Source organism: Chiloscyllium plagiosum, chromosome 1 (assembly GCF_004010195.1).
Source record: "Chiloscyllium plagiosum isolate BGI_BamShark_2017 chromosome 1, ASM401019v2, whole genome shotgun sequence".
NCBI classification, from domain to species: domain Eukaryota; kingdom Metazoa; phylum Chordata; class Chondrichthyes; order Orectolobiformes; family Hemiscylliidae; genus Chiloscyllium; species Chiloscyllium plagiosum.
In genome coordinates, this window is record NC_057710.1 from 68,958,368 (window position 1) to 68,974,906 (window position 16,539).

The 16,539-nt window shown below is 38.3% G+C and overlaps 1 protein-coding gene across 1 annotated transcript in view; it reads left to right on the forward strand.

Moving 5' to 3' along the window:
• The window catches only part of mtrex (Mtr4 exosome RNA helicase), a 60,600-nt gene extending 45,160 nt beyond the window's left edge, over nucleotides 1-15,440 (forward strand). Inside the window, exons 12-15 of the mRNA XM_043688694.1 lie at nucleotides 8,343-8,422; nucleotides 11,197-11,307; nucleotides 13,633-13,734; nucleotides 15,263-15,440. Coding sequence (XP_043544629.1) covers nucleotides 8,343-8,422; nucleotides 11,197-11,307; nucleotides 13,633-13,734; nucleotides 15,263-15,406 — 437 coding nt within the window. The 3' untranslated portion in view covers nucleotides 15,407-15,440. The remainder of the gene's footprint in view (nucleotides 1-8,342; nucleotides 8,423-11,196; nucleotides 11,308-13,632; nucleotides 13,735-15,262) is intronic.
• The last annotated feature ends 1,099 nt before the right edge of the window (nucleotides 15,441-16,539 follow it).

Here is a 16,539-nt window from a genome sequence, read left to right on the forward strand (position 1 = left end):
AGGGCGGAGGAGCGGGAAGTGGAGGAGATGCGGTGGAGAGCATCGTCGACCATGTCTGGGGGGAAATTGCGGTCTTTGAAGAAAGAGGCCATCTAGGTTGTTCAGTATTGGAACTGGTCCTCCTGGGAGCAGATGCGGCGAAGACGAAGGAATTGGGAATATGGGATGGCGTCTTTACAGGGAGCAGGGTGAGAGACGGTGTAGTCTAGGTAGCTGTGGGAGTCGGTCGGTTTATAGTAAATGTCAGCGTTGATTCGGTTGTCCGAGATAGAAATGGAGAGGTCTAGGAAGGGGAGGGAGGAGTCTGAGACGGTCCAGGTAAATTTGAGGTCGGGGTGGAAGGTGTTAGTAAAGTGGATGAACTGTTCAACCTCCTTGTGGGAGCACGAAGCAGCGCCGATACAGTCATCGACATAGCGGAGGAAAAGGTGGGGGGTGGTGCCAGTGTAGCTGCGGAAGATGGACTGTTTCACATATCCTACGAAGAAGCAGGCATAGCTGGGGCCCATTCGGGTGCCCATGGCTACTCCTTTGTTTTGGATTGGTTTCTCTGGATTCCTTATCCAGTCACAAGCCACTATGCCATCACCACCTTCTGCATCTCGAGTGCACAAAGTATCAGTGTCACGGCAGCATTTGTTTCCCCTGACCTTTTCCATACAACATGGCCATCATTTTGAGAGGTTCACTTATTCTATTAAAATCAGTTCTGTTTACTTTGCGGCGCAGTATAATCGTTGAAAGTGAATCTTCCATTTTCACATACTCTGGTCCAACCAAATAATCTATCTCTTCGAACGGCTGCTTCAATTAGATTTTTGTAATATTTCAGAATTTAACACCGTTTCCCAATTCAAGTTCTTGCAGACAGTTACAAAGCTACCTTTGATTTAAGCATACAATTAAAATTGGATGTAAAATCATTCTGTGTTGATTGGTTTGTTAATAATGTAATTCATTCACAAAAAGAACCTGTAGAGTTACTTAGAGTGACTAGGGGAAAGTGAGGACTTATAGTACCTTATGTGTTCAGTAATTCAACTACTCAGTTGCCAAGTGTCTGAATAATATCACCTGTGTGGTCATTGTGTTGACTTTGGATTTGAAAGTTGAGAACCGTCTGGCAGGCAATGTTTCTTGGAAGTATATGGTAATGAACAAACATCACTCACTCAATGAAATATTGTATGGGTTCACAAGCCAAACGTATTTGAGTTACTAATCATCTGTCTTTCTTAACTTACAGCTTTTGTCTTTTTAAGGGGATGATTTGGTTGAGCTGTTGGCAAGCAATGGACGAGCTTATTTTTCTAGACAGACTAGATTGTATAATATGCCTTTGTTTATAATTTATTTTGATTTTTCTATGTACACTGTCCAGTCCTCTCCGTGTTCTGTAAGCTTCAATGCCTTCATTCCTGGGACCATTCCAGTGAATCTCCTCTGCACACCTTTCACTAACAAATTGAATTGTTGTGTCACATATGCGCAGTATTGAGTATACCTAGCTGAGATAACTTGCAGACTAAAATAAATTATTGAATAGAAGTGAAATATATTAATTTACATTTTTTTGAAAAATGTATCCAAGAATTTATCAATGGTTTCGTCCGGCTTCTCCAGGTAGACCTCTCTATTTATAGCTTCTCTAAGATTTTCTTTGCCCTCTTCCATAAGTTGGAGAGCCTTCTTTGGTTGTTTTATGGACAAAGCTTGATGAGCTGGTGTTTCAGTGTAGTCTTCCTCTTTAGCTCTTTGACATTCTAACTACATTAATTACTCATTGGGAAATTCCTCTCCATGTAATTCATGCAATTCTGCCACATCTGCCTCACACCTTTGCCAAAGTGGTGATGGCATGTTGAATCTCGGGTGTGCAATTCTCCTTGGCCAATGGCATATTTGAGTCATAATTTCTGCCGCAAACTGATCAGACACAATGATAGTACATCATTCCATGATATTTTTAGTGCATTTGAGAATGTTATAGCCATAGCAACATTTCTTGACTGGTGTTGTATTCTTGCAACCTTTTCCTTGATATGTCAGGATAAGGTATAATGCAGGTGTTAGGCCTACTGTACCCCCGATCCACAGACTACATCAGTGAAGTACTGTTGAGTGAAAGGTAAATCTTCACATTCTCAGACAATAGTCCCACCTGCGAGCACCCAGCCCATATTTCTCCAAACCTTTCCTATTCGTATACCCATCCAGATGCCTTTTAAATATTGCAATCATACTAGTCTCCACAATTTCCTCTGGCAGCTCATTCCACTCACATACCACCCTCTGCGTGAAAAATTTCCCCCTCTTTTATATCTTTCCCCTCTCACCCTAAACCTATGCCCTTTAGTTCTGGACTCCCTCACCCAGTTTTGAATGACCAAGCAACATTTTCTCACCTCAGCAGGTTTCAGAAAAGACTGAGCCATCTGAGGAAGGAAAAAGATGATTTGTAAACCTTGTTAAAAGTTGTCCAGTGCTATGATACTCTACCCGATCATTGAATAGACTCCCAGATAATTAAACAAACATTTAAGTCCAGTTGCTATCCTTGGCATGACCTAAATGCAGACTTGAATTTTTACTGCAATAGATGACCCCGAAAGCTTTTCTTAATTTGTAACCAAATAATTTTCCAAATAACAAGGCTTCTCCATAGAATCCAAAGCTACAAGTTAGTGTCTTCTGTAATTGAGGTAAGTGGACCCTCTTTCCCTTAACTGCTTTCCACTGTACTCATCTTGAGTTATTGAGTCAACCGATAATACCACTACTACAGGGAAGGATAGAATGGTGATCAGGTTAACTGTATGGTTGGACCGAAGGGTCTGTTTCCATGCTGTACATCTGTATGACTCTAGCTCACGTCAGTCAATTTACTTTGATAAATTAATGTCTAGAAACAGAAATATCCTGAAGGTGAAAGAGTCTTTGGTACAGTATGCCCTCCATGCAATGACACCAGTCTTGACCTATGTTAACCTGGAGGAGAATTTAACTTCAGATGAGGTAAATGGTTTGTCAAAGCTTTATGTGTTGAGATCTGGATTTAGCAGTCCATGACGTGTAATGCAAGTGCCTGACATTGAACTTGGGTATTCAAGAATATGTAAATGTATGCAAATAATTGGCAGATCACAATGCTGTTAAAAATGCTGACGGTGCTGGTGTGTCATGTACACAATGAGAAAATTCTATGAAGTGGAGCAACAGGTGATTGAAGGTATTTCTGGAACTGTGTATGCAGTGTTAGCTCACGTATGTGGCTCGCAGCTTGGCCATTGCAAAGATAAAGCAGGTTACTGCCATTGTTCTGCCACTCCAACTTGATGAACTGAAATTCCATGAGGTGTGGATGCCTAACTATTTTATGGGTAGGGTAGTAATGATGCACTTAGATGTTTAATGTGTCCCTTTTTGGGGTCAACCTGAGATGGGAATGGGTCTGTCCCCTCCATCTCAGGCAAACAGGAGCTGTGCTTACAGAGGAATTAAGACTACAATAAATTAAGTGAACAGTCCTGTGCTCTTGAGGTCCTGGTGGATATCTGTAAATTATTCATGCTTTATCATTTCATGTAAGATGCAGTACCTGAGTGTAAGAAGACAGTAAGAAGCTTTGAGGAACCAAAATGCTGAGGCTGCTTCTGGCTTAGTTTATTTAGTGAACGTAGTGGCTATACTTTAAAATGCAATATGCATGCTTATTAATTTTATTTATTACATTGATATAAATAGTAGTCATTTGCCTTCATCTCAAATATCCAGTAAATTTATATTTAAAGGAAACGTTCCTAATGTTTCTAAGGGTGGTTTTACTTGAATTTATTTAATGTATTCACTATTGACATTTTCATAAAATTCAAACCAAATTTTTGTACAGTTATTTGCATTTGAGACATAGCATATAATTGGCAAAATCAAGAAATGTGTTTAACTTCCTTTATTCTGAACAACTTCAAATCGATTGAGTTCCATTTTTGACAGACAGTATTACATTTCAAAAGAATTACTTGGTTTAGCATTAGGTACAGAATATTTTAAATTATTTGACTGTAGTAAATTCTTGAGTACTAATCATTTATCAAAGTCTTCCTTGAAATACATTAAATGAATTAGTATATGAATCGTTATTTTGATTCACTTGCATAGACTTTGATCGAGGCTAACATGAGTTTGAAATGTGTTGGAAACTATTTGCTTCAGGTGTGAAATTTCTGAATTCCCTCTGCTCTGTTGAGGGTTTGGTGTATGTTTCTTTAAATAAGGCTTAATGCATTTTCAAAGAAAACAGGAAATAAAGCCTTTAAGCACTGGCTTTCCAAAGACCTACATAAATATTGCATTGCACTTGAGAAAGGGGCCTCTTTGGTTTTAAAAGCAAGGATGTATGGCTTTATGTTCATGTTAGTGTCTCACACGAAATGACTTGTACACTTTTTCCCATGCATTGGAAGGTTTTCTAACATTTCTAAAGCCAAGATTTTTAAACAAAATTATTCTTTACTATAACTGTGAAGTATGATTTTTTTCTTTGCTATTAAATACCATACAGTTTCTAACTCAAATATTCCAACACAACAATGCCACCAAAATAACAGAAACTGTTGGGGAACAGTCCAGTGATAATACCACTGGGCTCTTGCCTCCCCTTTTCGGTGTACACAATAATGAGAAAACAGTATTATCTGTATTTGAGATGACAGAGCCCTCCCTAATAGCATTGTGGGTGTACCTACACCAAATGAAGAGTTTGCTTAGCTCAATTGGCTGGATAATGATGCAGAGTGATGCCAACAGTATATGTTCAATTCCTGTAATGGCTGAGGTAACCATAAAGGTCCCATTTTCTCAATCTCGTCCCTTGCCTGAGGCAGGTTAAACTTCCCACCAGTCTCCTCTAATGAGTGAGGCACGGTATGGTCATTTGAGACTGTGGCAACTTTGCCTTGCATGAAATGACCTGCTGCAGTTCCAGAAGGCAGCTGATTGCCATCTTCTCGAGGGCAAATAGGAATGGGCATAATGTTGGCACTACCAAAGATGGAAGAATCCCGTGAATAAAAAAACGACAAAAAAGATCTGTCTAAAACAGCAGGAGCTAACTGATCAGATCACCTGTTTTCTGGTTACAGAAATAAGAATCTTCTACCAGCAAATCAGAAGTTCTGAAATTTGTAATATATACACAGTCATTGGAAGCAACCTGCCAACTATTCCTGCCATGGCATATCATTGACGATTGCATATGCTACTTATCTGCTAGGGTTTCTCTCATTCTAACTGGTCGATCATGCAGTACAGGCTGTTGTATTTTAATTCATGTTATGGTTAAAACTGGTGGCCATTCACAAAACTTATAGCTACAAAGAAAAGCTAAAGAATGCAGCAAGAGCCGCGAGTTGCAAGTACTCATCAATGTACAGCAATTGAATTAATCTAAAAATTTCTGTCAAATGTCATTATGCATGAGACTTATACAGGTGTTTAATGAAGTTGTTTTACGTGGGGGAATTAATCCTACATCTGCCGTGAGACCACTGATCATCTAATGAAAAACTGAAACTCTCTATAATAAATTATTTCTCTTAGCTCCAGGGCAGAATATTAAAATAGTTCTTCCCTCGCCAGCAAGCATTTAAGTTACTAATCTATTTTGCCACTTCAGTTGAAGCATATGAAGACAACAGCTCCTTATATTTCCTTTTGAGCTTTCTTTCTTTTGTTATCCCTATGGCAAAGTATGCTGCAGATTTCACATGTTAAGAAAAGAAATTGGAAAGTTATGGCACACAAAGCAACCATTCTAAATATATTTATGGGTCAACAACAGCTTAGGAAACCTGTTTTTTTTCTCAAAAGCCGAAAACAATTATTGCAAGCTAATAGCTCATTATTTCAAAAACTTTAGTTGAAACATTAGAAGATGCTATTTTACTCATGATGTGATTGTTTCTGACTTCAGTTTTTACCAGTAAAGCTACTATTACATCTCCAACATTCCTTTAGTCTTGAATATGTGGTTAACTCCCAAAGTGTATGCTACTTTTAAAAATGGATGACTTTGAAAGCTTGACTAAGTAAAATTATTGGAGAAACAATTGTAGCCGTTTTGATACAATATGTTAAAGAACAAATTTCAATCCAAAAGTACTTTCAACTCACTCCCTCTACTAGCAACACACAGTAACAACACTATACAGTTTACAAGCTGCTGTGCAGCAACTCATCAAGGCTTTATAACCACCTTCCAAATCTTCAACTTGTATACCACTGAAGAGGACAAGGATGGCAATTGCATGGACATAAGTTCCCTTCAAAGCCGCACAGAATCCTCACTTGGAATTATATCATTGTTTCTTCATTATCTTTGGGGTAAAATCCTGAACTGCCTCCCTCATACTACTGTGGATGTACCTACATTACCTAGACTACAATGGTTGAAGAAAGCGGCTCACCACCACTTTATGCAAGAATGGGCAGCAGTGCTAGCCTTGCCCATAACCTGTGAATTAATAAAATAAAGAAACTTTTGAGTTTTTGAGAAAACAATGTGACTGTTCCATTTGAACTTGGTCTTGGCAAATACCAGGAAGCAGTCACTGGTGACCCCTCCCTGCCCGCCGAACAGCTCCAATGTCTTTGTATGCAGATTTCCCAAAGTCTTGAAAACGGTTAAACTTATTCAAGAAATTTACCAAGTGTATTGTTTGCCTTTTTGTGAAGCTTCCTTGCAAATACTATGAATAAAAAAGCCACAGTTGACTATCTTTGGGTTATGAAAACTGGGTTAATTTTTAATTATTTCTGCCCCAAAAAATGAACAAATCCAGAATTCTTGCATGGTTTTAGATGCTTATATATTAAGTTCACTGAAATGCGCACACCATATACACAAGCATGAGCTTTTTGTGATTTATCTGCTGTTAGCGAAATCAAGGTTGTGACCTGTTACTGTGATGGGAGTAGTGTGATTTGTGAATTAGAAGACTGGCTTAGTTATTTCCAACACATTGCAGTGAGATAGAATATTGAGCAGTTCGCCACAGAAAGAAAATTATGTAATTTGTCAAGAAAAACTTCAAATTACTCAAAGACTGTTTTCATTGTAACCGCCAAGTTGAACAGTTGCTGACACTTTGGTCCAGTGAAATTGTCAGGGAATCTTTGTGGCAATTTAATTATTTCTACAGTCTTTTACAAACTGCCTGCTTGTGGTTGGAAGAGATCACAGTCATCCTGTAACTCATTATTGGTTCGAATACTGCTTTCTTCCTTGTTTGTTCAACTTCTGCATACAGTTAGAACTTGCTGTCACCTCGCAAAGCAAGGTGGTATAGCGTTTGGATCCTTTGAACATGCTGAATGTTCAAAATCACTTTCTGTTATTATTCTGTGCCCTTCCTCACTTTGACGCTTGCCGTCTGTTCTTTTCTATCCCACTCTGAAGATTACAAAATACAAAAGTACTGAATGCATGCTGTTGTCTTTTGACTCCCAATTAGTGGCAATATAATTATTGTTCGGTAGTTAGTATTGAAGTTTGTTTGCAAGGTTTTTGGTATGTAGAGAACCATTTAATCGCAGTTATTAGTTCAGTTTGGCACTTTTCAATTTTAGTATTTATATTGTATTATTATCTTGCATTGTCACCAGCTTGAGCCCACATGGTAAATGGAAGACTGAAATTTGTGTTGAATGTTATAATTCGTTTCTCACTGATGAGACACCTCATTATTACTTGACTTCTCAATTGAAAGAATTTGACATTGCAAGGAAATGTTGCCCACCAGTTGGGAACTGTACTTAACTAGTTGAGACCCAAATAAAGTATAATAAGTATGTAACCAGGAAGCACATGCACGCTTGTTTAAGTTTCAAGAAATGCACTTCCATTCTTTACTGAGTTTTCCTGATGAAGGGCTTATGGCCGAAACATCGATCCTCCTCCACCTCGGATGCTGCTTGACATGCTGTGCTTTCCCAGCAACACACACTCCACTTTACTGAGTTTGTGTCCAATAATGTCATAGTTAGTTGTATTTGAAGAAACATAAGTGAAATTATTATAAATGTTGGTTAACAAGTATAAACAAGTCATTTTCATTTACCTTTCTGTATTGGGTTTTGTGACCAACTGCTACTTCAGTTCTTAATGAGAAAGATGAAAAGTAAAAGTGAAAAGGTGAATTTGGAAGAACTTTCCTTTTAATATTTAATTTTATTATGATAAATTGCATTTTTAAAATGATTATGAATACTTTGCTTGGGCTATAAAACTGTAAAGAGTGAAGTTTATGCAGTTAAGTATATCAGAAATAATTATTTCCCCACAGATGATGAAAAAAAACTCGTGGAAGAGGTATTTAACAATGCTATTGATTGCTTGTCTGATGAAGATAAAAAACTTCCTCAGGTGAGTGCTTTGATACCAAACCAGGTATCTTATTTCTGTAAGTCCAAGTAGTAAGACAAATTTAAATTCAGTAATTTTTTTTAGGGAATATTAAAGCTGAAATGTTCCTTGCTCCATTTATGCTGATTAGTGTGATGTTGTAATGCTCTCGTCGCATGAGGAAGTAAATATTAAATAATACTCAGAAGTTTGTTAGTTTATGGAATTCCCTTCCACAGAAGGTAGTAAAGGTAGCATCTTTAAATTTGTTCAAAGTTTAATAGATATGAATGTACAAAAGAGTTTAAGGTTGGAGCTGAGACCATAACAAGAACAGATCTGATCTTAGTGAATAATGGATGAGGCTCGAAGGGCCTCATTTTCTTGGAAAATTAGTTTTGTATGTAATATTATTACGTCCTTGCACGCACATGCGCTCTCTCATTTCGTCCCTCTCCACCCACACACGCACACCTGTCCCACCCCATAAACACCTGCCTTTCAACCCCACGCGCTCACGCCTGTCCCACTTCACACATGCTTGCCTGTCCCACCCCATGCACTTCAGTGAAAAAAGGCCCAGCCTTGATACTTGATGACTCAAAATTTCCATACCAGGTAACATCCTTTTAAATCTCTTCTGAATCCTCTCCAGTTTAATAATATGTTTCCTCTAACTGGGTGACCAAGACTAGACACAGTATTCTGGAAGAGACCTCACCAATGTCCTGTGCAACTGTAACTTCTATACTCAAAGGACTGAGCAATGAAGGCAAGCGTGCTAAACCTCCTTTTACCCACCCTGTTTATATATGATACAAACTTTAAAGAATTGCGTGCCCTGAACCCCTCAGTGCCTCTGTTCTTCAACACTAACCAAGCGCCTACACTAATTGTATAAGCCCTACCTTTGTTTATTTTACCAAAATGCAATATCTCACTACTTATCCAGATTAAAATCCAGCTGCCATTTTTCAGCTCAATGACCCATTTGATCAAGATCCCTTTGAATCTTAGAAAACCTTTTTAACTGTCTACTGTGCCACCAATTTTGATGTCATCCTCAAACTTGCTAACCATGCCTTCTATATTCTCATCTAAATCATTTATATAAATGACAAACAAAAGAGGACTCAGAATTTATCACTGTGGAACACTGCTGGTCACAGGCCTCCAGTCCAAAAAGCTATCTTCCACCATCACATTGTCTCCTGCCATTAAGCCAGTTATGTATCCAATTGGCAAGCTCACCTGGAATCTCATGTGACCTAACTTTACTAATTCATCTACCATGTGGAAGCTTATCAAAGGCTTTAATAAAGTCCATTCATTAAAAATCCACCCTTCTAGTCCAGGTAACATCCTTATTAAGTAGCGATTTTTGAGAAGATTTGTAGCTCAGGTTGATGATAAGCATGTAAGTGAGCTCGCTGAGCTGGAAGGCTTGTTTTCAGACGTTACATCACCATGACTAGGTAACATCATCGGTGGTATGTCCTACCTCTCAGATTATAGGTCTTATTTTCTGAAGGTGGGTGATGTAATTTCCGATTCTTTTTTTCAAGTGAAGATAGATAGGATCTAAGTCGATGTGTTTATTGATGGAGTTCTGGTTAGAATGCCATGCCTCTAAGAATTCTAGTGAGTGTCTTTGTTTCGCCTGTCATAGGACATGTGTGTTGTTCCAGTCAAAGTGGTGTCCTTCTTTGTCTGTATGAATTGGTGTTCATGTATCATGGTGGCAAGTTTCTGCTTGTTTGTCTGATGTCACCAGCATATATGAATTGGAGACGCCAGCATACATGAACACCAACTAGTCACCAAAAGACATGACCCACAATCACTAGTTTCCATACATACATTGTCTCCACTTCCCTCAATGGGTGAAGCTCTAGCAACACCCAAAATGCCTGACACTAGCCTAGATAAAGCATCCCGCTTTATTGGCACCATATCCACAAGCACCCACTCCCTCCACCACTGACAGTCGATAGCAGCAGTGTGTACCACTTAGAAAATGCACTGCAGAAATTACTAAAGATCCTTTGACAGCACCTTACAAACTCATGACCACTTCCATCTCGACGGATAAGGGAAGCAGATACATGGGAAAGCCACCACCTTCAACTACTCCTCCAAGCCGTTCACCACTCTGACTTATAAACATATCACCGTTCCTTCACTGTTGCTGAGTCAAAATCCTGGAATTCCCTCCCTAAGAGCATTGTGGGTCAACCTACAGCACACTGACTGCAGCAGCTCAAGAAGGCAACTCTACAGCACCTTCTCAAGAGGACTAAATCATGTCCCAGCTAGCAATGCCAACATGCCTAGAGTGAAAATAAAAATAAAGTTCCATCTTTTTTTCATTATTTTGAACACAATATTCTCCCAGCAAATTTGCTGCTTAAAAGGCAGCAGATGCACTGCCGAAGACTCTTGAGTTGAGTGCCTTTTGTTTGTAGTAACCAGCAGTGACTTTGTATTTCCTATTAAGTTTTGTGACCTTCACTGATTGATTGTAGAAATTGAGTGATGCTGAATACCAATTGTAGATTATATCATGCTTAATATGCCCAACCTTCACTTGAAGAATGGCCATCTCTACTGAGGTGGCATAATGCTGCACAATATCCATTGATGAATCTAAACTTGCTAGCTTCAGAAAGCAGGGGAGTGAGAGAGCAGTGAGCATCTTCAATTTCAAGTCTCTCTCCTTTATTGCATTATCTCCAATCTCAATGCATACATTTTCAGACCATTATTTATTGATATTTTAATTCATATGTAACCAGGTTGAACATGTGCTGCCTCTTTTAAAACGAGGTATTGGAATTCACCATGGTGGTTTGCTTCCTATTTTGAAAGAAACTATTGAAATTCTCTTCTCTGAAGGACTCCTGAAGGTAAAGTTTATCTTGGAATGTCTTATATATGCTTTAGAACAGCATGTTAAGGGGCCAATAAGGTATGAGTAAGGTGATGTGTGGATGGGACTTCAATGCATGCTCATTGCAAGAAGTAAGGATCAGTTGAGATTTCATAGGGCTGGCAGAGTGTGAGGAAACTGTGAAGGTGTGGGTGGGTTAGGAATGGAAGTGCATAACATCTGACTTTTGGAATTGGGCAGTCTTGGTCAAGCACTGGGCGTCAGATTGATTAGGACATCCATGTTAGAGCCATTGACTTTTGACTAAGTGAACATTGTATAGAGATTGTATAAAGAAGACTTTAAGGGGCAATTGTTTTACACAGAGAGTGGTTCACATGTTGAATAAACCTCCCGAGGAAGTCGTGGAAATGGGTACAATTACAATGTTTATAATTACACGAATAGGAAAGGTTTGGAGGGATATGGGCCAGAAGCAGGCGCGTGGGGCTAGTTTAGTTTGGGATTATGTTCAGCACGAACTGGTTGGACCGAAGGATCTGTTTCTGTGCTGTGTGACTCTATTACTCTCTGAGAATACAATGACTGGCTGGAATATAGTTTATGATTGAAAGATAAGGCGATATTAGTGCATTGTTTAACTAGAGGATGTTCTTGTATGCAATTTGAAAACATTGTGTAAAATGTTGATCGTCATTGTCGAAAGAACAAATGAGCAGAATATTGATATTGATGCCAGGCCATTCAGGAATGTAATCAGAACACATTATCTCAAAGAATAGTGAAATTTTTGAATTGTTTTGAATGTTGGTTCACTTGAAAATTTCAGAACTGATTGATAGAATTTTATTAGGTATGTGTAGCAAGAGAAAGCAATCCAAGGTGAATGGAGTTGAGATATAGATCTCCCGTGATCTAATGAGGTTAGCTGAGCAGCCTTGAATAACTGAATGTAATACTCCTATTCCTTTGTTAAATGTCTGCATTTAGTGATTTTTGTTCAAATATACAATTTTTAAATTAACATGTTTATCAATTTCAGAAAACAATACTTGAAAGTAAAATCCTTCTTGATTTCTATGACCTGATGCAGTTACAAATTCCTAATCTCTCTGTTAATTTCACAAAGAAATTTCACATCTTGAAATATTGCGAGTAAAGGCAGCATTTATTGCATGGCTTCCATTGACCTAATGACGCCACTTTGAATCAATATAGATGGTGAAGGTAGTTTTATATTTTGTAATGGATGATACAACCAGATTGCATGTTAGCCTCTATAAATAGTTACTTGATTTCACCTTCAGTTATAATTTATAATTCATAGAGTCAGACAGCGCAGAAACAGACCCTCCAGTCCAACTCTTCCATGCCGACCAAGTTTTCCAAATTAACCCAGTCTGACTTGCTTGCATTTGGCCCCTATCCCTCTAAAGCGTTCCCGTTCATGTACCTGTCCCATTGTCTTCTAAATGTTGTAACTGTACCTGCATCTACCACTTCCTTTGAGAATGTTGCCCCTTAGGTCCCTTTTAAATCTTTCTCCTCTTAGCTTAAAATTATACCCTCTAGTTTTGAGTTCCTCAACCATCGGGGAAAGACTTTTTTTCATTTACCTTATCTATCCCCCTCTTGATTTTATAAAACTCTGTTACAGTCACCCCTCAACAGTCTACACTCCGGTGGAGAAAAGAATTCCCAGCTAATCCAGTCTATGTGTATAACTCAAACCCTCCAGTTCTGGTAACATCCTTGTAAATCTTTTCTGCCCCCTCTCCAATTTAATAACATCCTTCCTAGAGCAGGGCAACCAGAGCCATACACAGTACTCCAAAAGTGGCGTCAGCAATGTCCTGTACATCTGCAATATGACGTCCCACCTTTTATACTCAGTGATCTGAGCAATGAAGCAGGCCAAATACCTTGTTTACAACTCTACTTGGAACACAACTTTCAATGAACTATGTACATGAATCCCTAGGTGTCTCAGTTCTACAACAGTCCTCAGGGCCTTACCTTTAGCTGTCTAAATCCTGCTCTTGTTTGTCTTACCAAAATGTACTGCCTTGCATTTATCCAAATTAAACTTCTTTTGCCACTCCTTGACCAAATTGATTGAGATCCCTTTGTAATCTTAGATAACCTTCCTCACTGTTCACCACTGCCACCAATTTTGGTGACATCTGTAAACTTACTAACCATGCTTCCTATATTCTCATCGAAATCCTTTATAAAAATGATAAACAACGGTGGACCCAGCACCCTACTTTTGAGTTAAAGTATAGATGCTTGTGTACAAATGTCTGCATTTGATTCAGTTTTACAATAATTAATTTTCTAGGCACTATTTGCAACAGAGACCTTTGCTATGGGTATCAACATGCCAGCAAGGACAGTTTTGTTCACCAGTGCCCGCAAATTTGATGGGAAAGATTTCCGTTGGGTATGGAGAATTTACCTTTCCTTAGTTGTTTTTACATTGTTCACAGCACTTACTATGCTATTTAAGTTACAAAAATCTGTTTAAATACTTCATCAAAATGGTGAAAATAAACTGTACTGAGTGAATTTGAAAGCCAGCTTTGTGCAGTCTCTTATCTTGGAAGTCATTTGCAGTGGTTTACTTTGATGTATGGTATGTTATCAAGTGCACAAATTTTGATAGTTGGGTATCCCACTTTAGTGGCATTATTGAGGGGAAACAAAGAGTAGATTTTGTCACATTTTTGTCTCTAGACTTCTGTGATTTTTCGGGCCTGTATCTCCCTTGTTCCCTCCATGTACGTTTATTCTCCTTGTTTATGCGACTTCTAATTAATTTTATCTATCAATCTTATGTCGATTTATCCTTCATCCTGTTTATATTTCTGTGTTTCTTTTTTTTTCTAATCTTAATGAAATACCAATTTCTTTTTTGTTTTTCAGCAAAGGCTGAAATTTAAATTTTTTTTTGTTCTTGCTGTTTAAGAAACATTCTCTTTTTTCTGGATTATACTTTTATTCCAATAGTTAGTAGTGACTAAAATTATTGCACACTATTCTGAGATTTTTAACCAGTATTGTGGAGAGTTATGTTCCATAATTCACATCTGATTCTAATCCAGGCCACTGTTTATAGTATATTTGTGAAGTCAAACCGTTTTAATACTTGGAATTTTCTGTAACTTGCATCAATGCTTTTTTACACCATTTTTCTTGTTTTCTCAATCTGTGCATTTATTCTTGTGACAGCCACAGGTTTTGATCATTAAAGATGGATCTGTCTGCTATGAACTGTTATGAGTGCAAGAGCAGGTGTCCTGTTGATTTTAAGCTTCCTTTGCTGTTTAGATGATTGATATCTGCTAAGGTTGCAGTGGCCCAGACTGGATTTGCTTATTTTAGTGGAATCCAGAAATGTGGATTGGCCTGAACACCAATGGAGAGAGAGGAACTGAATCCAAAAAAAATAGGCTGGCTCAGGATATTGAACAGCTGGTACATTTGAATAAGTCCAAGTTTGTTTTTATTCCCCAAAATTTTGAATTTCTTTTTTAATCAGGAATCACTTTCATGATTCTGTCTGTTTGTAATTAGGATCTCTAACCATTTATGTGTATATATTGCATTAATCTCTTCAATTTTTTTTCTTGCTCCCCCCCCCCCCCCCCAAAAGACACAATTGTCAGTTACTGTATAGGATTAGTGTAGCTTTATCTGTGTCAATGGCAGTTGCATTTGTTTGTTTGAAGAGCAAAGCAATTCATTCTTCAATATTTCCAAATTCAGGTTGTATATATTGCATGCATAACTAAGTACTCCAGCTCATAAATAGTTCCAATAGCTTTGTGGTTTACATAATTTTCATTTTATTCAGCTTTTGAATGTTTATGAATCCATCTCTATTTGGTCAATTAAGGTTGCTCAATCATTGCAGCAGTAGCATACTTTCAAAGTTAAAAACACGCTAATGCAGTTTTTGTTTCTAATAGATCTCTTCAGGGGAATACATTCAAATGTCAGGTCGAGCTGGTAGACGTGGCATGGATGAAAGAGGAATTGTTATTCTTATGGTAGATGAAAAGATGAGTCCAACAGTTGGAAAACAACTTCTGAAGGTAGTAAATTCAGTGTAACTTATTTCATAGACTCATACAGCATGGAAACAGACCCTTTGGTCCCAATGATCCAGGCCGACCATAGTCCCAAATTAAACTAGTTAATTTGCCTGCGCTCGGTCCATATTCATGAACTTATGTACATGTCTTTTAAACATTGTAACTGTAACCTCATCCACCACTTTCTCTGGACATTCCATTCCACATCTGAACCATTCTGTGTGTAAAACGATTGCCCCCCTGTCTTTTTTTTCATCTTTCTCCTCTCTCCTGAAAAATATGCTCATAATTTTGAAATTCCCCATCCTAGGGAAAAAGATACCAGCCATTCACCTTGTCTATATGCCTCGTGATTTAATAAACCTCTATAAGGTCACCCCTCAACCTCCTATGCTCCAGTGAAAAAAATCCCAGCCTATCCAGCCTGTCCCCATAGTTCAAACCCTCTATTCCCAGAAATATCCCGGTAAATATCTTCTGATCCCCCTCCAGGTTAATAATAACCTTCCTACAACAGGATGACCAGTACTGGAGACCTCACCAGTGTCCTATACAACCTTAACATAACGTCCCAACTCCGATACTTAAAGGACTCAGCAATGAAAGCAAGTGTGCTAAATGCCTTCTTAACAACCCGGTCCATGTGTGATGCAAACTTCAAAGAATTATGTACGTGAACTCCTAGGTTTCTCTGTTCTACAACACTACCCGAGGCCTTACTTTTAACTGTATAAGCCCTGCCCTTGTTTCTTTTACCAAAATACCCAAATTAGATTCCAGCTGCCATTCTTCGGCTCATTGACCTAATTGATCAAGATCTCTGTAATCTTAGATAACCTTTACTGTCCACTGCACCACCAATCTTATTGTCATCTGCAAACTTACTAACCACATATCCTATATTCTCATCTAAATTATTTCCATAAATAACATAAGTGGATGCAGCACCAGTAGCAGTGGAACACTGCTGGTCACAGGACTCCTGTCTGAAAAACAACCCTCCACCTTCCCTTGACTTGGTTTGTTTTAACTGAAATGTGCATGAGATTAATAACAATATCATTCTTAATTGAGGAGTTAGTTAAGAGCAAAATAGGATAAACCAAACTCCCATTCACTGCAGAATTCTGAACTGTAGAGGAATGCAGGTG